Genomic DNA, 25,491 nt, shown 5'->3' on the forward strand with positions numbered 1-25,491 from the left:
ACTATAATTCCTTTTTGGAAGGCTTTAGTAATCTGAGATCTCGTATGAACATAGAGGCAAATCTTGAATATAAGTTATATTAACAAGAAGAAAAAGAACAAACAAGATATAAAGATTCTTGTATAGTATTTGCCTTTAAGCATATCGTTGGAAAGTGAAAATTTTGGAAAGCACTATCTTGTTTGTTCTTTTGAAAAAAAGAAAAGAAGTTGCTGTTGATTGTGTTAGCTAAAGTTGGCTTTTTATCCCAAACTTTCAAGCCACCGATTGAATTAGGCTTTCGTGTGAAGTTTATAAAGACCTTAACATACGGGAAAGTTTTTATGAATTAATATGCAAGCAATGATTCCTAAAAAGTCGAGTAAAATTAACTTGATAGTTTAACCCCATAATTGTGCTTTTGGGATTTCAACTTGATTCTTGCCGTTGTTTTGTATTTGTAAAAAGAAAAGAGAATCCTTAGTAGAATCTCCTTTTTTAACTAATGTGATACCAATTAAATTTATTTAGTAAATTATTTTAATGTGTATTAAAAGCGTAGAAGACTTTTGGGCACCAAGAATCGTGAAAAATAGAAAAGACATGAACTTGATTGTTTATGATACATCTAAATTTACATTCATACATTGAATGCGACTAAAAGATAATTAGATTCTTATTCTTTCTAATTAGAAACTCATCAAACTTAATTTTGTGTAGGTAAGACCCCTATTTTATAAATTAACAATATTTATGATTAGGTTTTAATCCACAATCTTATATTTAATACAAGCTAATATTGGAGGAGTGACCACACTAGGCACATGAAACATGATTGAGCATTTATGAACACCCAAAAAGGCTACAATTTTTAGCCTGCTTAGGGGCCATATAGTTAGGAAGCAAAATTAATTACTATTTCTGTTTTTGGAATTACACTAGAGGAATCACTAGGCTTTCTTTTTTTTTTTTAACTAAAAACGTCCTGAAGTGGATTTATTAAGGAAAAAAAATATTTATTGGCTGGTACTATTTTTCTTCCTTTTTACTTTAAAGAACAACACATCGCTATCTTCATTTTTGTAACCATATAAAAGTTCCAAATTTCTCAAGCCACTACCAATTTACAAAATGGGCCAATCTCACTAGAAACCGAAAACTTTGTTAGTACTGGGCTTTCGGATTCGGCTTTAACCCGAGATGCATTTTCCATGCTAACAATACTTTTCACCTCCCCTAATATCCTTATACCACCTCACTTTTGGAATCACGGTTCTATTAATGCTTAAAATTACATAAAAAAAGGGCAAATATAAATTTAATTACACTACAAATATCTTCACAAACCATGAATCCTAGCTATTTTTTAAAATCCTATCATATGATATAATTAATACTGTTGATAAAATCAAAATAATGAAGAAATAAATTGTCGAACAACAATAATTTTATTATGAAATGACATGTTTACAAAATTTATCCTAATGATAGTGAAATTTAATTAAAATTCTATTGCAGTTTATGTTGTAATTTCATAAAAGAAAAAAAAAAGAAAAGAAAAGAAAAGTAGGGTTTCTTAAGAGATTGAAAGGAATATGAGAAGAACTATTCTTTGGAATTAGTTGACAGTGACACACTTCCCTCTATGCAACGATTCTTTTTGTTTTATAGTAGCTGTAAAATTTGAGTGAAATTTGTAGTTCCTCGCATTAAAGAGAAGCCAAAGATGTCACTGGGTTCATATCCTAACGCTTGGAGCTACCTCTTTCTTCTGAGAGTAGATCTCTCTTTAATGTTATTAATGAGTGTAGATTTTCAACCTAGTCTCAATCAATTTTTGTGTTATATTAAAAATGATTTCTCTCGAATTGTGTGTTTAAATATTGGGAATAAATAACAAACAAACAAACGTTGCTTCCATGTGACAGCAACCAAATCCCACTACTTAATAATAGCAATGATTGAATCAGCTTTGCCCTGAAAGAGTTATCAACAATCAAAAGACCTACCAACTTCAAACAGACCCCTAACCACTAAGCTTTCAAATTCAATATGTGCATATATCGACGGATCGACCTCAAACATACTGCTAACTCTTTGTCTTTCACCATAATCTGAAAAATTTTCATCTTCTGTTAATACATAAGCTTAAGAAAATGTCTTGGAATGCTTGAAGAAGCACATGGAATTAGGTTACCAAATATGATCATGACCACTTCCAAGGCTTGAACTTGTCTTCCCTTAACCACTCTTCAGTACAAAGTATGAACTTGTCACAAGATCCCATGCAACTTCTATATAAGATAAATTTGTTTTCACCATCCAAACTCACTTGGCTTGTGAGCATTATAAGTAATTTTTTTTTCCCAGTACAATTGTTAGCAATCCTAAGGCGACACACAAGAGATGGCCAATAATCACCTAGGCTTTTATCTTCTCATGTTACTTAAGATTGTAACCACATTTGCAATCCCACCAAAAACTTTGAAAGAAGCATGTATTGGGGAAATTGGCTTTGAATTGCAATTTAACATTTACAATGATAGCTGCCCAGAGGCAGAGGCTATAATCTTTTCTTGGGTTGAAAATGCTGTTATGGAAGATTCAAGAATGGCGGCGTCACTGCTTCGTCTTCATTTTCATGATTGCTTTGTCAATGCAAGTCGTCTCCGTATTTATTTATATTTCTGTCATCTATTATGTATATTGATTTATAATGTTATGGCATTTGAAGTTCATGCAGGGTTGTGATGCTTCAGTGCTGTTAGATGACACCGGGGACTTTGTTGGAGAAAAAACTGCACCACCTAATCTGAATTCACTGAGAGGATTCGAAGTCATAGATGCAATAAAATCTGATCTTGAATCTGTTTGTCCTGAGACTGTGTCTTGTGCTGACATTCTCGCAGTTGCGGCAAGAGACTCAGTTGTTTTAGTATGTGATGTTCCATCCACTTTGTGCTCCACCATAATGATAATATTTCCAGTTCCGCTGAAACTGAAATGTATTTTGCAGACTGCTGGTCCAAGCTGGGAAGTGCCAATGGGCAGGCGAGATAGCTTTAGTGCAAACAAAGCTGCAGCAACCAACGGCATCCCAGCTCCAAATTCTAGTCTCGCAGATCTCGTGGCCAAGTTCCAGAACGTTGGCCTCACGCTGCAAGACATGGTTGCCCTTTCTGGTGCGCACACGATGGGAAAGGCTCGATGCTTGACTTTCAGCTCCAGGCTACAAAGCAGCAGCAACACAAATGGTCCAGACAATAATCCAGACTTCCTTCAAAGTCTACAGCAGCTTTGCTCGGGATCCGACATCGATGCACTTGCACAGCTTGATCTGGTGACCCCCGCAACATTCGACAACCAGTACTACATTAACCTTCTTTCTGGAGAGGGGTTACTTCCATCCGATCAAATTCTCGTGAGCCAAGATCAAACACGCGAAATCATTAATTCATATGCCGAGGACACGTCCGTTTTCTTTGAGGATTTTAAGATTTCTATGTTGAAGATGGGAAGCCTGGGGCCTGCGTCCGGAAATGATGGTCAAATTCGTCGCAACTGTCGCGTGGTTAATTAATCCCAAGCTTGTTAGATGCTGCATTTCAGTTAGCCAGTAATCTTGAGTATGTATGCCTAACATTAGTAAAGTTTCAAGCAAAATTGCTCTAATAAGAGGTCTTGTGCTACTATCATGATTTCTAAAAAAAAAGTGCTACTATCATGATTAATATTTTCTAGACGAAAAAAAACACCCGAGAAGCTCGGATGAAACCTACAAAAGAGTTTATCACTTTATTGCTACAATGGTTAACGCTAAATATTTTAACTATAGCAACAGTTTATGTTACAAAGGAGGTAAGGGAGCAATAGAAGAGGTTATAACATTGTATTACAAAGGCATTGACTGCCTTGGGTATGACGGCACATAAGATATATTCATCAAGCCAGTAACTGCAAAGGGCGTACTTTTATGAGGTCTCAGTATTGAAAGTTCAAAGCAACTGTTTCTGCATGTCTCTGCCAGAAGTTTGCTATAATAGATCAGCATCCTTCAAAGAGCATACTTTTATCCCTTGTGCCCCCTGGCTCCACATTTCCATTTCAAGTCCCTGTGGATGAATTATGTTTTCAACATAGAGGACGAGAGGAATAAAAGATAATAGCGCATTTCAACAAAATGTGTGAAGCTACAACAAAAAATCACACCCTTCTAAACAACTTTTTTGACTTCTCCTTGCCTAGCTCTCTCCCCAGCACCCTTTTTTTTTTTTGGTCCAAAAGGCAAGGGGATAAAAAGGAGGAGTGGGAATGAGGGTTTGAGAAATTAGAGTGAGAGAAAATTGTTAGCACCTGATGGCTTATTCTTCCACATCCAATCTTGAGCAGCCTGAAGCCCCTGCAGTATATGAAGACCATAAGAATGTGTGGTAATAACAGAGAAGATGAGAAGATAAAATTGACGGCACTCTTGCTACCTGTTGGAAGCGTGTTGGATTATTAACTGAACCAGCTGCTACAGGAGGTAATTGAGTATAACCAAGCTCCTGCAAAACCCAAAAGTTTCAGCAAATAAAAAAACCATGTGATATTACCAACAGAAAAGAATGAAGCTTAAGCAAAAGCTAAGATGATAAGCTTAGATGATAATCTATGGCACATATTCTATAAGCAAACACTACCCTCAGGTACTGCAAAATTCAAGCATATTTTATCATGAAAAGAAATCTGAGACCTGTGTTATCCAAGGCATTTTCTAATGACCGATATATTCCGCATATAAAATTGTCAATGCGTTCTATACACGTAAGTAGACACAGCAACTAGTAAAGTTGACCAAATAGAGGCTCAATTGATACAATCACAGAATTTGGTGAATATAGAACAATAATAAATACAACATGATTTCAGACAATCTTGCTCAATTAGACGAAATTTCATAATTTGAATAAGCCATTGTTAGAGTGTTGGTAAAAAAAAAACTATTTTCTTAAAGAATAATACCTGAGCATTGTGCTGACCCCTAACCACAGGAGCTTGATACTGGATTTCCACACCACAAGATCAGCAGTAGCAATCACATCTTATAAACATTGTAGAAAAACAATGAAGGGAATACTTACCGAAGAAGAAAAAGGATGTTGTAACTGCTGCTGTTGCTGCTGCCGGAGCTGTGTTTGAAGCTGCACCTGTTGTGTTTGTGGAATGTGCTGAGCAGGTAAAACTTGGGAGTGCAACTGCGATGGAGGCTGCTGTACTGGTGGTTTTTGTTGCTGCTGCTGTTGTTCGAATAATGTCAACTCTTCAGGTTTCTCCCACTACATTTTCCCAGTGAAATAATCGTCACATACATAGAAGGCCAAATGCAAAATTAAGCATGTGAATGGTTAAATTGTCTTACCTTGCTAACACCAGTTACACAGTTATAATAGTACTTGTATCCATCAGGCGAGGTATGTTCCGTCCAACTACTTTTTGCAGGAGCTACTGTCTGTGATGACACAGATGCAGCAGGACCAATAGATGTAGACACAGGCAGATCTGCAGCTGGTGCTGAAGCAGGAGCACTGGCAACAGTCTGTGGAGCAATCCCAGCCCACTGAGACTGCAAAATAAAATGTTCAGCAAATAACTTAAATGTTGCAAAAAGTTCAAATGAACTTTATTTTTTGTGCTTCTAAATATGAAGTATATGATTAACGGTGGTGCAGACAAAAGAAGACACGATTCAGTTCCAAAAAGCTTTGACATATTATCAAGCCAAAAGCCCTCTGTAATCCTATGGGGCAGAAACTGGAAGTGACAATCATTCACCATGTCAAGGTTCACAAAGAACAGCTCATGTCACTGATGCGCTTATAACAAGTGAAGACAGCCCGGTATGAAGAAGTCTCAAATCAGAGAACTATTCTAATCCTGTCATACCTGCTGTTTAGTACCCTGAGAACCTTGCTGCAATGGTAGATTTTGATTTGACGGTTGCATCAGCTGTAATTGTTGCTGCAGCTGGGAGAATGCCTGCTGGGATGATTGAAAAGTTGCTTGCAGAGTCTGCGTCTGCTGTGACAGCATCTGCGCTAACTGAGATGGGGACTGCTGATAAGGTTGATGTAATTGCTGCTGAACAGGAGCAGGTAACTGCTGTTGATTTGTCCCACCAGGGAGTGAACTAGATTGGGGCTTAATATTTAGAGGAGTTGGTAGTGCTGTAGACGAAGAGGCAATCTGCTGACCCTGAGGTTGGGAAGCAGGCAAATTTCCACTCATACCAAGTAAATGCTGTGATGGTAAGGCTTGACTGAAAGATGTTTGACCAGGAATCTGTAGCTGCCTGAGATGGGAATTTTGTGTATGGGAGTAAGAAGATGGAACCTGAGGGTGAAGTTGAAGTGGAGGCATATGCTGAGGTGATTGAAGGGGCTTCTGTAGTGGTGATATTTGTTGACCAAGGGATGGAGCTTGGGACTCAGGTTGGCAAAAATTCTGAAAAATTTTATTGGAAGTTTTGTTACTCATTATGGTATGACCAGGGAAGACCATTAAGGCATTAAAATGTAAACAGATTTCACTTACCTGTTGTAAAGCAGATGAAGTTGAAGAAACAGCCAGTCCCGGAAGAGGAACATCAGCAGGACCACCCTATAGTAGTGAAAGAATGGTTAAGTAACTGTAAGAAATAAGAGACTCTTCGTGCATGTAAATAAGACTAAATATTTTGCAATTCCAAGCCATCGAGGCATCAACTATAGTTTGCATTTCACACATCAAAATGCAATACCATAAACAAATATTCAAGATATCGTGTTGCAGAATCATCAAATTTGTTCTTACTGGATTTAAAGGCATTCCCAGGTCACCTGACCTAGGAGGCAACTGATTCCCAAAACCACGAATACCAGGATTAGATAGTGGCCCCATATTCCGGGGACTCATGGGATGCCAAGCATTCTGAGGAATCTGGTCGGTGATAGGGTCACCAAAATTCGGTGGGGGTCTATAGGAATATAAAATCATTAGTTCACCAGTATTAAAATCAGGTGAGAATTAAGAAAAAGGCAAAGTAATAAAGCTCATCACTAAATATGTTGGTGGAAGGGGATACCTGGGGCTGGGTGGTTGGAACCGAGGACCGAAACCTGGACCTCCAAATGTGGGACCACTCCTAGGGAAGAAACAAAAGTTATCACAATGGGAGATAATTTGCTCAATCAATAAACAGAAAGGCATAAACTGCAATAATGTTTCTTGTATATATCATAAACTAATCCTTCCTCATCTGTTTGCAATTAATGTATATTATGTCATAAAGAAAAACCTTGAATCTCCAGGCCTGGGCCTCTTAGGATCAGCAAACCGGACAGTTAATGGTTGATCACATCCCTAACGTGCAGAAAAAGATAAATGAATAACCTTCAAAGCTCTAATTTATAATCCAGTATATTCCAGAAGTAAAAGACTAGGCCTAACATTCTTCAAGTAACAAACAATGCTTACTCTCATTGTATAAATTCCATTAAGAGCATTTATAGCTGCCAATGCCATATCTCTGTGAGAGTATTTAACAAATCCACATCCTTAAGAAAGAATCAACGAAAGTATCAGGAATAGGAAGAACCAACATGATGAAAACAGCTTCCATATAAAAAAATGAGGACAGACAATAGATGCTGATATCAGAACAACAAGAAGAAAAAACAATCCATGACCCTATTATTACATTGAAGATAGCCATTTGATTGGGGAACTACTTAACAATACTAATGATTTCAACCATATCATAAAAAATTTAGAAAAGAAACTATAAAGTCAAAAATCATCAGGCCACTTTTACTCGTATATTCCCTACTCTCTCGCATTGCAAAAAGAAATGCACATATACATGGGCAAAACTGATAATTATATCATCTGCTCGGGTCCAATGATCTCTCAGCAATCAACTGTGATACAACATAGGAAATGCGAACAAGTGAAGCAACATTTCATCCATACTTCAAATCAAATTAGCAGATTGAAGTTTTTAAGATTAAAATAGGAGAAAAAAGGCATACCACGGCTCTGCTTCAGTTCATCACGCATAAGGTAAACATCTTCAACTCGACCATATGGTGAAAAGATCTGCGAAAGAAAATAGTTTCTCTCACTACTGGAGAAAGAAAGTTCCTATGCTTAGTATTTAATAACCATTAACAAAGACAGCAAAACTAAACACAGACAGTTGACATCTCACATACTTCCTCGACTTCTTTTTCAGTAGCTTGTTTGTTCAGCGAGCCTACAAACAGTTTGTATTCTACTGCACCTATAATAAACAGGAATAACATGCAGATTAGAAACATTAGTTATGTTAGAACAACATAACTATTTACATATATATTAACACCATTTCAAATGAAAAACTATATGTTTGAGAACAAATTTTCCCCCAGCAAAGCAGTTGCCAGCAGACCATGCCCGTCTCTAGTAGCAAGAATGTAAATGCAATTGAAGGGAAAACAATCATCAATAATTACCAAGGCGCTCCCTTTCCCCATCCGCATATCGAACTTGGATAGGACCCACACCCTGGTAAACACATTTATGCGTCAGAAACTACCATTGTTATCAAAGTACTAGGAAGTCAAGACCAGCAAGAAAACTGACCCCGGGTAGAGTATGTTGATTGTGCAAGGCTCTAATGGCCCTATCAGCTTCTTCTGAAGTCGCATATTTTATAAAACAACAACCTGGACAACCAAAGAATGTTTATCCTGATTTTATTAAGCCATTGACACCCTATGAATGATGGTGCAAATAGGTAGGTTGAACATATAAGTCAGTAGTATACACCCATGTAATACTATTTACTGTGAACATGGATATAAAAGACATAACTCCAAGACAAAATATATCATTGCCATTCACCTAAATCCATTCATTCAAGAAAGAATATTTAAATAAACAGAGAAACAACTAATTTGATAGGAAACTAAAGACTTTAAATTAAAATGAAAACAAAAATCGCGACTGGCACATTAAACATCAAAACATAATACAGCCCCCATTTGATACAAAATGTGCAGAAACATATATGCCTAAAAATGATTAATTTCATAAGCAAGTCCATGGGAATAACATCAACGAGCAAGAGCACCTTGCTTCATAAAGTGTAAAAAGTATGATCATACACAAGTACCAGACCTCAATCTTCTAAAGAAGGAAGATGTGGCCCACTTCCTTTTGTACCAAGTTTTTCCTTGTGTTCTGCATGCGTGCGTGAATCATGTAGGTTTTACTTTTTAGTAAGAAACTAAAAATTGTATTAATGTGGAGAATCATTATAGGAAGTGGGCCACCCGTGCACTAAGAAAGCAAAAAAATGAAAACTTTTCTGTGCTACACAAAAGTATACCCAAACACCCCTCTACAAGGTTAGACCAAAGTAGCTCAAGTCAAAGGAAAGTACAAAGATAGAATATGCATAACTGGACAATCTCAATGTTTACTACCATTACAAAAAGAACTGTCATAATTATAAACGGATTATCAATTATTGTTGAAAAAGAAGATGCCCTTTCCAAATCCAATAAAATATCACACGTACTGTTCAAAGATATGAGATACCCTCACAAGGAATGAACGGTGCAACCGAATTAACCAATTAAAACATTTGCTACACCCGACATGGAGGCTCCATACTTATCAAGTCCCCTAAACATCAAATTGAAATCCCATAGAGTCATTTACAAGGAATTGAAACCACACGCTGAAATTCAAATAGACTAATTAAGAAGCACAATCCAATTTTCTTTCAAAAAAGAATAGGGAAGAGGGGCAGAGAGGGCCATTCCCAAACATCAAAGCCAATGATTACATTCATCCAAAGCAGAATAGAAAAATGAAATGGTAACACAATCACACCTCCAGCTCATACAATTCTCAAAAGGAAACAGCCGAATAGCAAGTGCATGATGTAGACAATAAGAGTTGAACATTTGTGTGTCTAAGTAAATCATGCACACTGGACGAGGGTTTTTGCAGCTTAGACATTGATACTGGAAGTGAATCATCAAAGTAAAAAGCCCACCACAAAGAGAAAACATACATCGCATCCAAAATGTGAGTCATTTGCACAGAGAATTAATAAACAGGCCAAGAAACTGTTGGCTGTGGAAAAATAACACGCACCATCAAAATAAAGCTAATATCTTTGAATGCCCATACACTTTGCAAGAACACATAACAATATAAGATGCTGGGGAGCCATAACCTAACATCAACTGACAAGCCACAACAGCTTAACCTCATTTATAAAATAGATTGAGGTTCTTCCATACTCTGAATAATTTCAAACTGCTCACATCACATCACATCACATATACTACAGATGAAAAAGAAACAATCAATGCTATGCATTCCATTCATAAGGCGTCCAATGTGAAACCCGCACTGACTAAGAGAACGTACCAAAAGCTTAAAATCTTCCCCACAAATGCAAGTCCCAGTCTTAAATTCATTCCAAGATTAAGCATTCGGATATCTAATTAAAATCAACAAAACAAAACTGAAACTGAAATCTAATAAGCGCCTCCTTAGATGAAATTTCTAATGTAAAATTTATTTACATCAATATAAACAAAGCGTCAACCATATCCATAAATGTTAAAGCAATAAGAAAGAAAAACAATTTAAAAGTGACTATGAATGATCCATCCACACAAACATACTGAAAAACACCAATGCAAAAAATTTCCCGTTCACGCATAGTAAGTTGTTAATCAGCTACGAATTGATATTGCTTCATACAATATAAATAACGCAACTATGTCATGAAGAACCAGTAGTTGCCTTCTCTAACGTGAAAAGGGCAAAAACCAATCATCCATCTCAAGAAAAAATTGACAACAATCATCCTGAAACAATTATAAAAAGGGAGAGGGAACGGAAGACAACACATATAATGCAGAATGCTTCTTGGCACCCACACAGAGAAGTTAATCGGCAATATGATCCATGGGATTGGTACTAGATATGCTGAAATCATTAATTAATTATCTCATGAAGTCTAGTCTGCTACTTCCGGCATCACAGAAGCTTAGCCACATGATGTGGTTATTCACAAATTAGCGTACCTTACAATTTTGACGAATAAAGTTAGATCTACATTCCTAAGCACATAACCAACTATAATTGCCCAAAATTAAAAACAGCTAATATGATTGATCGGAAATCGTAGATGTAAGAAAACATCCAACAGATGATTCAAGTACACATCACCATTGCAGAAAAACTAACAGGAAGGACAAAAGACCATAAGTAATCACAGGCCTGATATTTGCCTCCACAAATTGATTTTGTAGCAATATGAACTTGAGCATTCATTTCCACTGAACTAAAAAGCACCTGAACCAGAATCAATCCCTCCAGATGATAGAGGGTCGCAAGATTTGATTACTAACTGCGGCATTGACAGTTGAACAACCCCACATTTGACATCTTATAAATAGAGTAAGAACATCACACATTACATCCATAAGTATCCAAACTGTGATATCCCAAAAATCCAATCACAACACCCAGAAATAATTCCATTCGTATTTTACATCACATACCGAGGCATGAGGAACTAGAATTCAGCAAAATGCCAACCCATTAACAGATAATATCCAAGGAATATGATGAGCAATTAACAATGAACCCAAATTGTTCAGAGTGGTAGGCCCGAGGTCACGAGCAGCAAACAACAAGACAAAACTAACCAAAAACCAAGTATTGATAGCTGTGCATAACTTGTTATATTACATCCTCAGGCGTGCTTGGATGAATAAAACAGAAGCAAACTATCCTAAGTTAGTTCAGGCACTCAAACTTCCAAGCACATCGAGAACTTTGGAAAATGGCCCATAATTCAACAATTGCAATAACACATGGAAGAAATAAAAAAACTAATAGGCCTTTATTAGTAAAAAAAAAAAAACAGTAGGATTGACATCCCATGTTCTGATCATCATTGAAGGAAAGAATGCCCAAAGACATATTTTAACATCATAGACCACATAAATGCACACTTGTGGTACATAATGGACAAAGAGTTCGCATTTTCGACAAATAACATCAACAAAAGCCTGCTCAACATCAAAGGAGCTAAAAAGTATACTCTCTAATACAACCACTCTGGAACCACGAAGCACCGAAACATGCTTCAATTGCACATTGAAGCATATGAAGTCAGCCAGCTAGGCCAAATACATAAAGACAACAACCATAAATTTGCTACCCCCAATATCTATCCAACTGTTAGCTATATGGCTTCCAAATACTTATAAGTCATACAATCCAATTATCATCCATATCTAATCCACAATTAACTTCAAATCCATATCCTGTAGTCAATATGGAAATTATATAGAGTCATTGTAAGCCATCAAATATCTTTTAACAAAAATGAGATAAAAATCCAACAAGAGAAGGAAAAACCACAAAAAGCCTCCAAGTATAAAGTGATCAATAACCATGAAAAAGGAAAAATCCGTAATTACTATCTATACTGTACAACAGTTGCACTTTTGAATATCCTGACATTATTAACCTACTCCCATTACAAATACTTGTTAAGTAATGCCCCACCATTGTAACTGACAAATTATTACAAGCAAACAATCTAATAGCAACTGCTATACAAAGCTGGTATTATATAAGTTCACATCTTGCCTCACGTATGTACAGACTGACAAATCAAAAAGAGTCGTAACAAAACCAACAAGCCGAAAACTTGTTGCAAAACTAACAGAGACGAAAGATGAGCTTAGTTTGCTCCCATCAGCCTCTCAGGGGAACCTGAAAAAAGATAGGTATAAATCACAGTTACTTCAGGGAAAATAACATTTGTACATACCTTGTTGTTGTCCTGTCTTCTTATCCTTAATCAAAGCCACCTCAATCACATTTCCATGTTCTTCAAACAAGGGACGAATCTGACATCAGATAAGTAATTCATTACAAAATTAGACTACATCATGACAAGAAGGAAAAATCAATCATGATTACAGGACACAGTTAGATGTATTAAGAGTCACTAGAAATCTTGTATTGACATATCTTCTTTTGGGGGGAGGGGGGGGGGGGACTGATATAAAAGCTTCTAGTAATTGTGATAATACACACATCTCAGTAACCTACTTGGAAGTATAATATCCAGGTTGATAAACAGTCACTCAATTCCTAATCAGCTACAAATCCTAGATGTAAGGATGTACGAGCTTTTCAAAACGGAACAGACAGGCAATCCTAGAATGAAAATACTCATGAAAGGTAGATTTCGACACAAGTTAGGCATCAATTTACTTACATCCTCTTCTCTGGCTGTCTTCGGAACAGACCCTACAAATAGCTTGGCAAAACTGCTGCCATCCGCAAGATCTGATAGGGTAGCAAAAAACATATTAAGGTGCTGATGATAACAAACAAGACAGAACTCCAAAATAACAAGTATCGAGGAAACAAAATTTAAATTATAGTCCAACTGAAGTATAAGTAAAAACAAAAATACAAATTAATTGACATTATCAATGTAAACCAAATATTTATCAATTATAACTGATACCCCAAGCTATCAAATTTTATCAAATACACCCCTGGAAGTGGAATATATACAAGGACGCAAACAAAATTAAAGAAATCTAACCAGGAGAAGGCCCTCCTCGGCCGGAAAATCCACGTTTCTGTCCTGAAATTTGCGGAACAGGCAGCGACTGTGGCAAAGGATAATTCATCCCCGACCTGGGCCCGGACATCGGCCTAAAGCCTCCACCCATTGGCCTGAACCCTCCTCCGACTCCACCTGGCGCACGACGTGGCGGGCTATCAAACGGGCGGTGCCCCCCATCTGCCCCTCCAACCGCACCACCCCCGTCAACATGAAAGTCGTTCGGACTACGGCAACGATTAAATTGAAAAGAATCTTGATAACTACTGTTGCCGCTGTTGTTGTTGTTGCTGTAGCGGTTTGTTAAAGGACCGTCGGTGAAGCGAGAGGGACGGTTGTGACGGTTGTTGTTATAGTGAGAGTCTTGATTGTTGTTGAAGCTGCTGGTGTAGTTGCTGTTGGGCCCATAATAACGGTCTCCTCTTTGTCTCTCCAGCTTTGCTGACTGATAGTTAAAACCCTAACCCTAGAATTCAGATTTTAGAATTTAGAGAAAACAAAGCAGAACAGTGTTTGTCAAATAAAAAAAGATGGCGGGGGAGAGACTGGAGGGACAACGAGACAGAGGCTGTAATAACAACATTGGGCCTAATATGAAAGCCCAATTGAACAACAGTACTGTAGAGTGCAGCTATCTTAAGGGACTCTTTGTTAAGACAATAATTTATTTAAGTGTTTAATTAAATAACGCCCATCGTAAAGGACTCTTTATTAATTTAATTAATTTACATGAAGTTATTTAATTAATTTAATTTATCACATTGACCAAACCAACTTCTTTTTCATACTGATTCATTTATTCTTCTTCGCCCAAAGCCCTAAACCCCTCCCACAAACTCTCAAGCGCATCACTGCGCACGGCCAAGCAGCACAACCGCTGCCGGGGAATCGTCTCTGTTAAATTTTTGCACGGTAAGACATTTTTTTTCAATCTCTTTTGCGTATCCTCTCATTTGGTTACATGAAAAGTAAGTTAGTGGCTTGTTTGATCCGCTAGACCTAGAATTACATAGAAATGATATATCTCTAGAATATAATTGATTTTGAGCTTTAAGCATATGTTTTGTATGCGGGTCTTTTGACTTCTCTTGCTCCTTGCTCGTCAAACATGTTGGGTGTATTTATATCCCAATCAAATTGATCTGCGTTTTCAGCACTTTTTTTTATGGTTTTTGATTTGAATAACAAAGCTCGTGTTCTTTACAAGTTATTTTTATGTACTACTGCTTCTAGTAGGTGTTATTGTATTGAAGTTGAACCAAGCTCCAGCTTCTAGGTTCCTTATTTTTTGTTCACTTTATAAACAAAGAAATTTTATATATTTTTTCAGATTCTGTATTTGTGATTGTCATCTTGCAGTGAAGTAACGCGAAGCCTTGCTTGTCGGTTCTTTGCTTTTTTTTTGGGGGGGGGGGGGGGGGGTGGGGAAGGGGGGGGGGGGGGTTACTCAAACAGCCTATGGCCTATTATTGAGTTTTACTGAGGTATTGTCAACATGGTTAGTTGTTGTGGAGCAGGGCAGATTGAACTTGAAGGTGGATCTGAGTTGCAAGTTTAGCATTACAGTGATTTTGAAGAAATGGATATTGATTCTGGCCTAAAAATTTTAAATATCAAATCGACGGAGGAAAGCGGGCATACACAAATGGAATCCGAGGAGTCTTCTGCACTGAAAGTATGATTTCCTTGTGTTTTTTTTTTTTCATTCATAATTCCATTGTTTTGTTGCTGAGAAAATTAAGTAAAGAAAGATTGTTATATATGTGTTTGATAAAGTGTATGAGGGAAAACTTACCACAACCAGGCTATATTTGATCGCGTTGTTTTGATTTCTTAAGACCAAAATTTATGGTTACATAGCAGTTTGATTTTAAATGGAGTTCCTGTTTTCTTAAATTTTTTCAGCAGCCAAATGAAACGGTTAACTTGTTTGTTGTTTATTTCACTGTTAGCATCAACTGATTGCTCTGCATTTTGATTGTTATTTGAAGGCAAATGACAAAGAAAAAGAGGAGATTACCGAATCAATGGACAAATTACACATCGAGGAATCATCTTCTGGACTGGCAGGGTCTTCATCTATCAACTTCAAGAGAAAACCAGTCATTATCATTGTTGTTGGAATGGCAGGTAATCTGATAATTTCTCATGGGCTCTGTCAATTTTGTATCAAAAAAAGAAAATAAGAGCCCAAAATATTATTGATATTACAAGAGAATGACAATTTTGAAATATTTTAAATTCTCTTAGGAAGCGGGAAAACAACATTTATGCATAGACTTGTTTGCCACACACAGTCTAGAAATATACGGGGTTATGTTATGAACCTCGACCCCGCCGTCATGACCCTTCCATTTGCTGCCAACATTGATATAAGAGATACAATTCGATATAAGGAAGTGATGAAGCAGTTCAATCTTGGACCTAATGGTGGAATTCTGACTTCGCTTAACCTGTTTACAACAAAGTTTGATGAGGTAACAACATATAGTGGACTTAACCTTACAATGTTGTATTTTATTTTCTCACATGAGTTCCTGAAGCTATTAATCTTCTGTTCTTCTGAAGATGAGGCCATACATAGATTCTGGATTTTGTTGAATGGTTTATCTTCTTTCAATATTGTCAAGTCAACTGACATTGTGGACAAGTATTTAGATCAAATAATTAGATTAGTGCACTTGTTTGGATATTAGATAGACCATCCAGTGTCTTGTCCGTCTTTCATCGTGTCCCATGTGAAATTTTAGGTTATTTCGTTGATTGAGAGGCGGGCAGATCATCTTGATTATGTTCTCGTGGATACTCCTGGTCAAATTGAGATCTTTACTTGGTCTGCTTCGGGAGCCATTATTACAGAAGCTTTTGCTTCAACCTTTCCAACTGTGGTTACTTACGTAGTTGATACACCTCGTTCGGCAAACCCAATGACGTTTATGAGCAATATGCTTTATGCTTGTAGCATCCTGTACAAGACACGATTGCCTCTTGTGCTGGCGTTTAACAAGACTGATGTGGCTCAACATGAGTTTGCTTTAGAGGTACAGTTCTTTTCCATGTTAGATTACTACTTTTGTGATTATTATCTTCCATAATTGGATGACTTCTTATGGGATGCTCCGATTCTTGTCATTTTTGGAAAGATATAGAGCCAAAACAAAAATAGTAAAAGTATCATATTTTAATATTGAAAATACACACAAACACACACAAAAATTACTTTTGGACAATGTTAGTTTGGCATGATTGGATATACGACTGAGGTATGCACCTCAGCTAATTTCACTAATTTAATACATTCATGGATGTTGGCTAGCCTGAGTTTGGTTTTGCAAATTTCAGAGTTTACACAGTTATCCAAGTGGATGAGGTTATTGTGAAATGATTCTTTAAATGTGCTTTTCCGTCATTCCTTTTACCTCGGAATAGTCATTGCATTAGCAGGGGAAAGATATAATGGTTTCATGTTTATGAAATTTTGCTACTTTTTAATGGGAAGACTGCATTGAATTGATTATTGGCTCAATGATAACTGAAAAGAATACTTTATTTAATTAGCATATACTTATTATAATCCTTTAAAAGGCCTTTTTACGCTGTTTCTAAAATCTGAATAACAGTTGAAGTTTTGTGCATTCTTTGATTTTGATTTAGAAGTATATGTAAGCATTGGTTCTTGGATTGTCTAATCTGCTTTGTATGCAGTGGATGCAAGACTTTGAGGTGTTTCAGGCGGCAATAAGTTCGGATCACTCATATACTTCGACTTTAACCAACAGCCTCTCCCTTGCGCTGGATGAGTTTTACAAGAATTTAAAGTCAGTTGGAGTATCCTCTGTTTCTGGTGCAGGGATCGAAGCCTATTTTAAGGCCATTGAAGAAAGCGCCCAGGAGTTTATGGAAACCTACAAGTATTGTTTACCTTTGATTAAACGTTTTCTCATTATTGCAGACCCTTACGATTGGTCAGTGTGGTCACATTTTCATATTTATGCTGCTTATTACTGTCTGTGTAGGGCTGATCTTGACAAGAGACGGGCAGAGAAGCAGCGTTTGGAGGAAGAACGCCAGAAGGAGAACATAAACAAACTGAGGAAGGATATGGAGAAGTCCAAGGGAGACACGGTGGTCTTGAACACTGGTCTGAAGGACAGAGAAGCTAGGATTAGGGCTGCCATGATGGATGAAGATGAAGTACAAGAAGAAGATATAGATGAGGATGATGATTTTGAGAGACTTAGCGAAGAGGAAGATGTTATCGATGAGGATGAGGATGAAGTTACACTTCATGAGAAAGACATAGGTGGGATGGTCCAGCCAAGAGAAACCATGAACTAGAGTAGAAGAGCTCGAGCCATGGACCATCCAATGAATTCATGCCATGTGTTTTCATGATTGCCTATGTGTGTATTTAATGGTTTGCCATACTCTTTAATTTGTGGCAATTGAGGGGAATTTTGAACCCCAGTGGGATTTTGCTTTGCCATGCTCTTCATTGCTAATAGGTAAATGGTGTTGATAACAAGACATCCCATTCCCATGTATATTTGTATGTATTTCTCTTTGCATGACACGTCACCATGCTTATGCGTTCAATCGTTACAAAAAGATGGCGAGGCAGCGTCCAAATTTGGCGAGCGGGTTACAGATTCTTCATCTGCGAATAAGTTCTTGAGAGCCTTATAGAAGGGTTATTTCCACCTAACCCTCAAATCTTTCAACATTTTTCACTGTGCGCCCAAACTTTTTGATATTTTTCACCGCGCACCTAATTTCGTTAATTTGACCGTTATTTTTAATGGAGTTATTTGAAAGTTAGTGAAATGTCTGAAATACCTCTTATCTTGAATTAGAAAAGAATTAAATGAGACAAAATGTTAATCTAATAATTAATATTTATATTAAAAATTCTTAATTAAAAGTAATTAATAATAATCTCATCAACTAATTTATCAAATAAATTTAATTTATCATTATCAAATAATATTTAGAACATGAACTTTCAAATTTATCCTTTGACCGTTAGAATAAATGGTCAAATTAACAAATTTGAGTGTGGATTGAGCATTGTTGAAACATTTAGCTGTGCAGTAGAATATGTTGAAACATTTGGGGGCAAAACGGAATTAACCCCTTATAGAATCATAATCGAATGACTTGAAAGTGACAAATAGATACCACGTGCAGTCATGTGAGCCAATCTTCTTTTTATCTCCTGAAAATGATTAGAAGTTAGCATCGAGCCCGACTCCTCCATTCTGTCTTGCAATCTGACACATAGTCACACCAAGCAATAATGTTAAACATCACCGAGTTTCGGAATTTGGACCATCCGCGAACCGGAATCATGTGATTTCATTTTTTATTCCTTTAGTGCTTTTAATTTAGGATAATGATAATAATAATAATAATAATAATCTTTATTATCCCAAAAGCACTTTTCACGTGATCTTCGCTTATGAAATAAAATCTCCGTTTAAATCCTTATGTATAAACTATTCGTGTTCGCTTGTAAGTCAAAACTCCAGAAATTAAAAACAAAATATTTTCAAGAATCGGATCATTTTTACCAAGTAAAATTTAACAAGTTCGGATCAATTGGTTTTGATGTTTCCACTGATTTCTGAGTTGTGCGATAACTATAAAGGGACTTTAAATCTAATGGTGGAGTCAATTGGGATCAAAATTAAATATCACAATGGATTTTTGAGCTGTACCATTTACAGACTTTATTCAAGAGGAGTCGAGCAATATGCTGCTGCCGTTACAACAAACTCACAGCGAATTTTTGGATTGGGTTAATAACAAAATGTGATTCGAGTAAAGGTTAAAAGAAATAGAAAAAACAGGTAAAAACAGCTCTAATTCGATGGTGGTTAGTGCTTAGCGGTTGTCAAAGATTGGATTTTGAGAAATTGTGAAGTAATAACAGCCTTAATTATCCTATTAAGCAATTAAATTCAGCCGTATATCACTAACTGCGGAGATAATTTTTAAGATATATGTAAAGAGAAAATGACACTTTCCTCCTTTATTTATTTTTTTAAAACATTTAGGCGCATTATACATTTTTGATAATTCCATATATAAACGAAGAAAATATATTGTTGCGATTGGTATATGTATAAATTAAAATTTATTTATTTATAGGTTAAATGGGGTAAAAATAATTGTAGTAAAATACTTCAGTGTTGCACATAGCTAAGTCAGTTAAAATGACACGATAATATAGGGAAACTTGTGGTGCAACTGTGGTACCGTACCACAGTTACATCCAACCGTTGGATGTTAATAGACTCCACCAATTTAAGTGTATTTAACGACTGGATGCAACTATAGTACGATAGCTTGATCCAAATAATATATATGGATGGGATAAAAGCGTCAAACCCAAGTGTAATTAATCATAAATGATCTCAATTAAACGACAATTCATCCACGTCAGCAGAAGCATCGTTTCATTTCAAAACTTCTTTCTTTTTCCTTGACCTGTAGATAAGCCATATAAATTTAAATTTTTAAAAAATTAATAAATTAAAAAAGTGAAAACAGTACAAAAGGGAGGGAGGCTTTCGGAGGTTGAAAGAGTGAAGAGAATCGTATAGAGGCAATTGAGTTGAGGGAATTAAAATCAAAATCGGAAAAAATGGCGAGGCACGAAGAAACACCAGTTCCGACATTGGCGTCATTGAAGGAAGTGTACGGAGAAGGATCACAACTGGAAGAGGCTCAACTTCGTTTCGGTAACTTGAAGTCTAAGTTCATTCAAATCTTCGGTCACGCTCCCGATGTGTACGCTCGATCCCCAGGTGAATGATTTTTGTTTTTTTCTCTTGTTTGGTTACCGAGAAAAACAAAACTAACGATTAGAAAATTTTCCGAATTTTCTTTTTTGCAACTAGTCGACGATTTTGAGTCTGAAATAATTTCTACGGAGTGTTCTGATTTTTTTTTTTAATTATATGACGGTGGATGGAGAAAATGGACGGTTGAGGATTGATTTTGTGTGAGCACGGAGAGTTGATTGTGAAGGATACTTTAGTCCTGTGTGTATCTGTTTGGGTACTGAGAAATTGAGAGAAAAAAAGACAAGAAAATCTTCCTGACATTTCTGTTAGCATTACTATTGTTATTGTTATTTGGTGATTGATGATTCATTTTATCTAAACAGGGTGAGTTAACTCAAAAGGAACTTTCTGCTTGGTTAAACTCTAAATGAATTTTATTTTATTTTTCCTTTTGTGTGTATTATTTATGGAGAAAATAGACAGTGGATGATTGATCTGTGATTTTGTGTGAGAGCAGGGAGAGTGAACTTGATTGGGGAGCATATTGATTATGAAGGATATTCCGTATTGCCAATGGCAATTCGACAAGATACAATTGTGGCGATACGAAAGCATGTTTCAGGAGAGACTGAAAAGGTTCTTAAAATAGCTAATGTTAGTGACAAGTACAGTTTGTGTACTTATCCTGCTGAACCTGATCAGGTACATTATATTTACTAAGTTGGTTGTGTGGCTTTAATTCTCTCTGTTTATATTGTTGATTTATCTGGTGACATGTACTTTTGTTTTTTGGCCAGGAACTTGACTTGAAGCATCATCAATGGGGCCATTATTTCATTTGTGGGTGAGATATAGTTCACTTTGTTTACCTTATTTAAGAATAATGTCATGTAATTCATGGATTCATTCATAAAATGAAGCTGTAAGTTAAAAAGCTCCTGATGGTCCTAAAGGATTCCACTTTGTTTTGAAATTAGCAGATAATCCAATTCATTTTACTAAACTTTTAACTGAATGTTACTTGGTAATACTTGTTGAAATAATGATTTTAACAAAAGGAGAAATCTAAATTTTTTTTTTTCTTGTGATTTGTTGTTTTCTCCAGATATAAAGGTTTTTATGAATATGTGAAAGCTAAAGGATTGGATGTTGGTCCACCAGTTGGACTTGATATTCTTGTTGATGGAATAGTTCCAACAGGTAAAATTTTGGATCAATTTCATGTGATATAGCATTGACTTTGTCTAATGAAGTGAAAAAAATAAGTTACTTATCGTTAATTGAATCAAGTCTTAACACACTTTAATTTAGGTTCTGGGCTATCCAGCTCTGCAGCATTTGGCTCTTTGACCATTGCTCTAATGAAGTGAAAAAAATAAATTACTTATCGTTAATTGAATCAAGTCTTAACACATTTTAATTTAGGTTCTGGGCTATCCAGCTCTGCAGCATTTGTTTGCTCTTCGACCATTGCTCTTATGGCTGCTTTTGGTGTGGAAGTCCCAAAGGTAAGAATGTATTTTTGGTTTGGTTCTTGCTTTTATAAAGTTTTAGTTATTTTTGCAGTGCTGAGATAGTAGGATGGGTTAATTCACCTACCCATGCATTGATAATAAATATCTGGATACGTATTTTCAATTCTAATTCTTTCTTTGTTTGACAGAAAGAAATTGCGCAACTTACATGTGAATGCGAACGATATATTGGAGCGCAGTCTGGTGGAATGGACCAGGTTATATTCATTTTGCTCTTTCGTTGTTATTATCATTGGAATTTCCTGAATGTTTATCCTGCATGATTCTTCCTGTGGATTAGTTCTTCTGTTGTATTAGGGGCTGGTATGGTTATGGATTACACAAAAAGTTTTTTAATTTTTATTTTCTTTTTTTAATCTCAGGTACTTATTGCAGTTCCTGACTTTGTAGTTCTATGTTTGTTTTCATTTTTTCCTGTCTGTTTGGTAGTGTTGCATGTTATGGATTTATCAGTTAGTTTTTGTGGTCTCTGAAGTCTGAACATTGGGAGTGACAATTTATGCAGAATTTCCTTTCTGCTATTCTATGCTGACCTATCCACTCCGCTGGTGCGGTTGCCCAATTCATCTCCCCATTTTTAACTTCCCCTTTGAAGTTATACATTATTTTTTGTTTAAAGATGTTTCCCTCAACCCTTTGTAATTTGGTTCTACCAATGACCCCTTTTTTTTTTGTCAGTTGTTTATTTTATACTCCATTAAATGATGTTTGATATTACTGATAACCAAATAACATTCCCATTCTTTTCCTGATGGTAGGCAATCTCTATCATGGCCAAATCTGGGTTTGCAGAGCTGATTGATTTCAATCCCATTCGTGCAACCGATGTGCAACTTCCTGCTGGCGGAACTTTTGTGATAGCCCATTCTTTGGCGGAATCTCTGAAGGCAGTTACTGCTGCTACAAATTACAATAACAGAGTTGTTGAATGTCGACTGGCTGCTGTAAGTTCTATGTCCTGCTTTCAGTCTGCTGCGATTTTGGAAAGATTGACTAATTATCATTTCTGCAGACAAGAAATATGGTTGCTTGCTTGACTATGTCTACAGGTCGGAATACTGTTTTGATAATAATAATAAATTATTTACTGGAGACTAAAAGTCTTTGAAAATATGGTGGTTTTAATCGAAATCCTTGGTCAGTAGTAATATCTTAATATTAGCAACTTTCTCAAAATATGTTTTCAGTAGCTTTCTGGTTTGTTTCCCTGATCCTCCAGGCGAAATATTGGTGTTTTAGTAAAAAGTAAAATTTGTGAAACATAGAATTCCTAATGGTTTTAATACATATTGCTCGACTTTCTAAAACATTATGGATGTTGTTTTCTGTAACTTCTATCAGTTGTAAAAGTTGCTTTGGGAAATTTCAGATTGTACTGGGTATAAAGCTTGGAATGAAACCACAAGAGGCGATATCTAAAGTCAAAACTCTTTCTGAAGTTGAAGGGTTGTGTGTAGCATTTGCTGGGAAAAACGGTTCTGATGATCCTTTCCTTGCAGTTAAGGTACTTGATGTAACTTAGCTGCTGCCTTAGTTTAATTACCTATCAAACTGTAAAACATTATATTTTGCTGAAGGAATTTTTGCACGAGGAACCATATATGGCTAAAGACATCGAGAAAATCATAGAGGAAAAGCTATCGTCCATCTTTGCAAATAGTTCATCTTCTCTGGATGTACTGAATGCTGCGAAGCATTACAAGTTACATCAGGTACTTGCTTGTCACTGGGAAAATTTTCTCTTTATCATGATGTAGTTATGGGGTTTTACAAAACGTTGTTGCCCTTTACCTTATGATTACTAGTTTGTCATTCTTTTTATTTTTTTTCTAATCAACATCCACATTGCAGAGAGCAGCCCATGTGTACTCTGAAGCCAAGAGGGTGTATGCTTTCAAGGACACTGTATACTCAAATTTAAGGTGAGTCTTATTTGTTGGTATTAGCTACACTTTTTAACTCCCGGGATTCATTGAAGCTAAAAGTTGTAACATCTTATATTTTTTCATATTAGCTCTTCAATCCATATATAAGCTATAGTCAGTTTTTCAAATTCTAACTTCTGAAGTTTGTTATGCAGTGACGAAGACAAACTGAGGAGGCTGGGTGACCTTATGAATGACAGCCACCACAGCTGCAGTGTTTTATATGAGTGCAGGTACATGATTGTATTTGCTATTTCCTGTCTGTTCTTACACACACACACATAAAGAATTGTATACATTTTCTGACTCTGCAATAGCATGATTCGTGTCATTAGTGTCACTTATTGTTATACACAACCTCTTTCAAAAACATGCCAGTCATATTTAGCTTAGCTTTCTTTTATCCTTCTCTTACCAGTTGCCCAGAGTTGGAAGAACTGGTGACAGTTTGTCGGGATAATGGTGCTCTTGGGGCAAGGCTTACAGGGGCTGGATGGGGGGGTTGTGCGGTTGCCTTGGTAAAAGAAAGCATAGTGCCTCAGTTTATCCTCAATTTGAAGGTACTTGTAAAATTTTGACTGAAAATCTCTGCTTGCAAATTCTGAAAGTGAATGTTATAACACATATTGATTCTTGTGTATCTGTATCAGGAACAATTTTATCAGTCGAGAATCAACCAAGGTGTGATAAACAAGAACGATCTTGGCCTTTATGTTTTCGCCTCCAAGCCATCGAGTGGTGCTGCCATTTTCAAGTTTTAGTCCATGTCCGATTAATCTTCAGCTTGAATAAAATATGGTCGTGTACTATCAGAACCTCAATCCTTACCGTCTTGAATTTTAGAATCATCGAACGCAACTTGATCGCATATTTTTATTTAGCGCTCTCATAATTAGCCATCGTCAATCTGTCTCTGCTTATTTCCGGAAATGTCAAATGTTATTTTATTATTGTACAAAAGTCAGCACAATTCACCGTTTTATTGGCCGGACAAAGCTCAGCCTAATGGGCTGTAGGGCCACTTAGTTTGCGGAGATTTTTTAACCCAACCACTGTTCTATCTTTTAGCCTAACGGGCCATGATCACGTGGCTTTGCACCTCGATTCAATGCCTATGCTACAGCCTCACTTGCATTTGATGAGGCCTGCTTGTGCTGGCTGGGCTTCTTTTAATTAGGTGTGTAAGTTTGTGATCGTGTAATTATTTGCCATCTGTCAATTTAAAGGACCCTGAAGGCCGATTCCCCTAAATGGCAAATATTTGTTTTTCCCGCAAATAATTTAGTTTTTGTAAGATGGTTAACATTTTAATGAGTTTATTTGTGGGGTTCAACGATGGGATTTGTATTATTACTCTTTAATGACAAAAAAAAAAAAGATTCATAGAAGAATACTTTCATCATCTAAAACTAAGGCTGCTTTTTAAAATCTGGTCGCATACATGTTTAACCTATTATAGTTCCTAGGCTTATGTCCGTTCTTCACTATTGAGGAGTTTCCCCCAAGTGCATGTACAAATACACCATTACAACTTACAAGATGCCACATGGTAGGGCATATTTTTGCTCTTAATTTCATGATAA

At 36.4% G+C, this 25,491-nt stretch overlaps 4 protein-coding genes across 7 annotated transcripts; 3 read left to right on the forward strand and 1 right to left on the reverse strand.

The window, feature by feature from the left end:
- Positions 1-1,443: 1,443 nt before the first annotated feature.
- Positions 1,444-3,559, forward strand: LOC102611532 (peroxidase 40). The gene is made up of 3 exons (XM_025102465.2): positions 1,444-2,637; positions 2,714-2,914; positions 2,996-3,559. Exons 1-3 carry the CDS (start codon positions 2,386-2,388, stop codon positions 3,557-3,559), a joined length of 1,017 nt encoding a protein of 338 aa, XP_024958233.1. The 5' UTR covers positions 1,444-2,385.
- Positions 3,560-3,677: 118 nt separating this feature from the next.
- LOC102613412 (flowering time control protein FCA) lies at positions 3,678-14,219 on the reverse strand. The gene is made up of 19 exons (XM_006488760.4): positions 13,640-14,219; positions 13,304-13,374; positions 12,851-12,929; positions 8,620-8,702; positions 8,490-8,541; positions 8,211-8,278; positions 8,028-8,094; positions 7,474-7,553; positions 7,295-7,359; positions 7,082-7,141; positions 6,811-6,973; positions 6,553-6,618; positions 5,905-6,462; positions 5,381-5,584; positions 5,103-5,297; positions 4,984-5,022; positions 4,458-4,526; positions 4,333-4,378; positions 3,678-4,091 (listed from the first exon to the last, which is right to left on the reverse strand). The coding sequence occupies exons 1-19, from the start codon at positions 13,767-13,769 to the stop codon at positions 4,084-4,086; spliced, it is 2,103 nt and encodes a 700-aa protein (XP_006488823.1). The 5' UTR covers positions 13,770-14,219; the 3' UTR covers positions 3,678-4,083.
- Positions 14,220-14,405: 186 nt separating this feature from the next.
- LOC102612918 (GPN-loop GTPase QQT2) lies at positions 14,406-18,204 on the forward strand. 4 transcript variants are annotated; one of them, XM_006488758.4, is made up of 7 exons: positions 14,406-14,572; positions 15,164-15,335; positions 15,652-15,790; positions 15,911-16,137; positions 16,411-16,701; positions 17,366-17,571; positions 17,677-18,204. In XM_006488758.4, exons 2-7 carry the CDS (start codon positions 15,240-15,242, stop codon positions 17,996-17,998), a joined length of 1,281 nt encoding a protein of 426 aa, XP_006488821.1. In that variant the 5' UTR covers positions 14,406-14,572; positions 15,164-15,239; the 3' UTR covers positions 17,999-18,204. The 4 variants fall into 4 exon arrangements, with proteins under 4 accessions (XP_006488821.1, XP_006488822.1, XP_052296576.1 ...); XM_006488759.4 differs by having other exon boundaries at positions 14,414-14,572; positions 15,178-15,335; XM_052440616.1 differs by having other exon boundaries at positions 14,422-14,572; positions 14,991-15,335.
- Positions 18,205-20,185: 1,981 nt separating this feature from the next.
- On the forward strand, positions 20,186-24,868 carry LOC102612610 (galactokinase). Its single transcript, XM_006488757.4, has 13 exons — positions 20,186-20,469; positions 20,966-21,150; positions 21,246-21,292; positions 21,554-21,648; positions 21,874-21,956; positions 22,112-22,180; positions 22,742-22,927; positions 23,353-23,487; positions 23,561-23,695; positions 23,835-23,905; positions 24,064-24,141; positions 24,327-24,468; positions 24,559-24,868. The coding sequence occupies exons 1-13, from the start codon at positions 20,307-20,309 to the stop codon at positions 24,667-24,669; spliced, it is 1,500 nt and encodes a 499-aa protein (XP_006488820.1). The 5' UTR covers positions 20,186-20,306; the 3' UTR covers positions 24,670-24,868.
- The last annotated feature ends 623 nt before the right edge of the window (positions 24,869-25,491 follow it).

This window comes from Citrus sinensis, chromosome 1 (assembly GCF_022201045.2).
Source record: "Citrus sinensis cultivar Valencia sweet orange chromosome 1, DVS_A1.0, whole genome shotgun sequence".
Taxonomy (NCBI): domain Eukaryota; kingdom Viridiplantae; phylum Streptophyta; class Magnoliopsida; order Sapindales; family Rutaceae; genus Citrus; species Citrus sinensis.